Raw genomic sequence first — 3731 nt, 5'->3', positions numbered from 1 at the left:
CATACTGGGAGAAGAATCAACTAATGGAGATTCAGATTCAGAAGATGATGAAAATGGGAGCAATGATGATTCTTCTAGTCATTCATCAGATTCATCCAGTGGATCAGACAAGACAGGTGGTCCACCAGGAGCTAGCGATGGAGCAGCAAATGGTCAGTATACATGTACATGTGTAGTATGTTTATGTATGTACATGTATTATCTTCATTTATAAAACCTAATCAAGAAGGGGGAGAGGAGGAGGAAGAGAAAGAAAAAGATCAGGAATTAGATGACAAAGCTGAAGCAGTTACTGAAGGAGCAGCAACACCTCTCACTGTATCTGACAGTAAGAATGAATCAGAGCCTTCAACCACTGATAGTAAGTACATGTAAATAAGTTGTCAAGAAAAATTAACAATTTCAATTCCAAACAAGGTGTCAAAAAATCCTTACTAATATTATATTCTTTCATTATAGAATTCAAAGTTGTAGGAAAGGGCATAACATACACTGGAATGCTTTATTATGAAAAAGACGGAGTAGAAGATTTGGTTACCTTCACTGCAGCTAAGAAACTAAATGCTCTCATTAAGGTACATGTGCTTGACAATGGATTTGTAATGATTGCATTGAAATTGATTTTTAATATAGCATATCAGAAAAGAGCATTCTCATGCTAAGAAAGGACAGCATGTTTATTTTCGTTTCAAAGATAATGATGGATGTATCGAGCTAAAGTTTGATACTCCACAAAAGAAGGATATTACTGGTTGGACTATTGACCCTCATGTTGAACCATGCAGGGTAAGTATGACTTTAATTAACTGATAATAGTTTATACTTTAATAGTTGTATCGTTGTGATGTTAACAATTTTGGTAGCAAAGATTATCCTCTTCCTCCATCTTGTCTGATATCAGTGTATGGATCACCTGATGCTGTCCCTACACTACATTACTCCATACCACTGGAAGGTGTGGCTGATCCTGTTACATTATTCATCCGTAGATCACTACAGGGAAATCCTCCTCCTCCTCCTTCAACAGGTAATACATGTAGATACAAATGATTTTAAATTGTTAATTTATTTAATATTAATCAGATCCTACTACCTCCTCCTCCTCCTCTAATGTAGTACATGAATCAACGTCAGTATCATCCACTGGAGGAGCTAGTAAGTGATAATACTGTGTGTATATACTGACCTTTGACCTCTATTAGGTCCATCAGCTACTGTTGATGTCAATAAAGTAAAGAAAGTGATCAATGGTGTTCTTGTATCTCATTATGATGGTCTTACTTCACTACCAATGGAAGCTGTCCCTGATCTTGCCAATAAATTATTTACTCTTCGTTTGGTCAATAATGCTGTCAGAGGGAATCCTTCAATAGAAAAGTTTATTGATGAGTTCAAGGCTGGTCTTAGTTTTAAGAGGAAGTTACCTAAAGTGGAAGAGCACTGTCAGAAGTTCTTAAGCTCATTCATTGCTGTTAGTGGTAGTTTTGCTAATGCAGCAGAAGCTTTAGGTGAGGACTGGATTGAAGCGATTAAGAATGAACTGGGATTTGATTTTAATATTGATATTGATGCTTAATTTTATTTTTAATGCTTAATTTTATTTTTAATGCTTAATTTAATTTTTAATCCTTAATTTAATTTTTAATCCTTAATTTTATTTTTAATGCTTAATTTTATTTTTAATGCTTAATTTTATTTTTAATGCTTAATTTTATTTTTAATGCTTAATTTTATTTTTAATGCTTAATTTTATTTTTTAATCCTTAATTTTTATTTCTTTCAAGTGCTTGAACAATGTCAATGAATAGCAATTATTTTATAGTGGGTGTGATAGGGCGGGGTTTTAAAAGGGCGGGTCTCGCTGGATTTGAAGAGAAATGGAGGAAAAGCAGCAGAGACAACAAATGCAGAAACCAGAGACAGTAGGAGCCCGTACCACCAAGAGACAGCTACCACAGATACCCCCGGGGAAGAGAAAATCAAAAAAGACCACAGAACAGCGGCCACGCTCAAGCACTACCCCGAGAGCTTCCTCTTCAATCACTGACAATACACTACTGAGTGAAACGTGCAGTTATTGAAGACTCTAGAGATGGTAGCGAGGTAGTGTCTCCTCCTGGGACTAAGCCAAGGACTTTTCTAGGATATTCTAATCCTTCAACAGAGCCTGAGGGAGAGGACTCCAGTGTAATGGTTGCTGTTAGGATTAGACCATTCAGTGAAAGGTAGAGATAGCATCACTTTGTATTAGTGGCTCTTATTTTGGTTATTTTCTCATAAAATGCACTGATGATTTTCAATTTGACCATAAGACAATAATTACTGCATAAACCATGTGAAAGTACTATGTGCATGTACATTTAGATACCCAACAATTTCTGCATGATGGAAATATTTTTATGTATAAAAATTCATGATTATGATTGTTGTTGTTTCAATTATTGCAGGGAGGAGCGTTTAGGAGCTAAACAAGTTGTCCGTGTCCTCAACTCAGACCTGACCATAACGTCACCCAAAGACTCCAACATTCATCGGTTCCAGTATGATCACTGCTTTTGGTCCTTTGATGACATCCAAGCCTCTTTTGCTGATCAGAAAACAGTGTATAATGAGATAGCTAGACCACTGCTAGATAAAGCTTTTGAGGGATATAACACTTGTCTCTTTGCTTATGGGCAGGTAAGGATAAGATCATTACTTACATGTACATGTATGTGTGCATTTAAGATGTACATGCACAAATTTAACATGTTATTTTTCTCTTTTGCTTTTATTTTTTAGACTGGCTCAGGCAAAAGTTACTGGTAAATATAAAAATAAGTAATTTTAATTTAAATTTTTACTGTTTTCCATCTTCTCAGTATAATGGGTGAGCCCTCAGCCCTTGGTGTCATACCACAGTTTGCTAATGAACTGTATGATCGCATTGAAGGGACTGCTGATGAAGAAGTGAGTGGAATACATTTGTATCTTTTATACCTTCTACATGCACTGTAGTTCTCTCTTACTTTAAATGTTATTTTGCATAATTATTGCTAATGTCCTCCCTCTAATCTCTTTCTTTCTCTCTCAGACTTCATATAAAGTTGAGGTCAGTTATTATGAGATATACAAGGAAAGGATTCACGATCTCTTGGCATCAACCAAACACAAGAGCAAAACTCATGTAAGACTCCAACTTATTATCATTATTACACATGTACACTATATACTGTATATACTGTGTACTTTATTAGTACTATTTTATTTACATCTGTAGCTAAGAGTTAGGGAACATCCAGTGACAGGTCCCTATGTTGAAGACTTATCAACGTAAGAAAGAAAGAGAGAGAAAGAGAAGGAGAGAAAGGAAAGAAAAAGGATGGAAGAAGAAAGAGGGAGAGAGGAGATAAGAATAAAGAGCAAGAGAGAAAGGAAAACCTAATACTTTTTGTACTTCTCTACTATACATGCATACAGATATGTTGCATCTTCATTTGCTGATGTTGAGGTAATACTAACATTTTGTTTTATTTTATTTCATTATTTTATTCTCCTTTTCTCATGCAGCGATGGCTGGCACTGGGTAACAGGTTCCGAGCCACAGCTGCCACTGGAATGAATGACAGGAGCTCTCGCTCTCACTCAGTCTTCACACTAGTACTCACCCAGACTAAGGTGGGAATAATCCACTTTTAATATCTCATTCCCATACCTTTATATCTCATTTCCATACCTTTATATCTCATTCC

The 3731-nt window shown here is 35.8% G+C and overlaps 2 protein-coding genes across 2 annotated transcripts; both read left to right on the top strand.

The window, feature by feature from the left end:
- The first annotated feature begins 6 nt into the window (after positions 1-6).
- LOC109590787 (uncharacterized) lies at positions 7-1604 on the top strand. Its single transcript, XM_020006662.1, has 7 exons — positions 7-152; positions 227-361; positions 460-575; positions 634-786; positions 832-1027; positions 1117-1155; positions 1203-1604. The coding sequence occupies exons 3-7, from the start codon at positions 498-500 to the stop codon at positions 1574-1576; spliced, it is 840 nt and encodes a 279-aa protein (XP_019862221.1). The 5' UTR covers positions 7-152; positions 227-361; positions 460-497; the 3' UTR covers positions 1577-1604.
- A 273-nt stretch (positions 1605-1877) lies between these two features.
- LOC109590786 (kinesin-like protein KIF14) lies at positions 1878-3678 on the top strand. Its single transcript, XM_020006661.1, has 9 exons — positions 1878-2013; positions 2063-2225; positions 2448-2679; positions 2782-2804; positions 2862-2949; positions 3074-3166; positions 3260-3312; positions 3460-3490; positions 3550-3678. The coding sequence occupies exons 1-9, from the start codon at positions 1878-1880 to the stop codon at positions 3676-3678; spliced, it is 948 nt and encodes a 315-aa protein (XP_019862220.1).
- The last annotated feature ends 53 nt before the right edge of the window (positions 3679-3731 follow it).

This window comes from Amphimedon queenslandica, unplaced genomic scaffold (assembly GCF_000090795.2).
Source record: "Amphimedon queenslandica unplaced genomic scaffold, v1.1 AMPQUscaffold_9468_Cont18495, whole genome shotgun sequence".
Lineage (NCBI taxonomy): Eukaryota > Metazoa > Porifera > Demospongiae > Haplosclerida > Niphatidae > Amphimedon > Amphimedon queenslandica.
Note: the sequence above shows the minus strand (reverse complement) of the source record. Positions and strands in the feature narration are given on the sequence as shown.

What these genes read in the sequence shown, in the direction of transcription:
- LOC109590786 (XM_020006661.1), top strand. Translation starts at nt 1,878, where the DNA reads ATGGAGGAAAAGCAGCAGAGACAACAAATGCAGAAACCAGAGACAGTA. An exon ending in GGCTCAGGCAAAAGTTACTG is followed by an intron (nt 2,805 to 2,861) that starts GTAAATATAAAA and finishes CCATCTTCTCAG; the next exon opens with TATAATGGGTGAGCCCTCAG. An exon ending in AACACAAGAGCAAAACTCAT is followed by an intron (nt 3,167 to 3,259) that starts GTAAGACTCCAA and finishes TTACATCTGTAG; the next exon opens with CTAAGAGTTAGGGAACATCC.
- LOC109590787 (XM_020006662.1), top strand. Translation starts at nt 498, where the DNA reads ATGCTTTATTATGAAAAAGACGGAGTAGAAGATTTGGTTACCTTCACT. An exon ending in AACTAAATGCTCTCATTAAG is followed by an intron (nt 576 to 633) that starts GTACATGTGCTT and finishes TTTTTAATATAG; the next exon opens with CATATCAGAAAAGAGCATTC. An exon ending in CTCATGTTGAACCATGCAGG is followed by an intron (nt 787 to 831) that starts GTAAGTATGACT and finishes ATACTTTAATAG; the next exon opens with TTGTATCGTTGTGATGTTAA.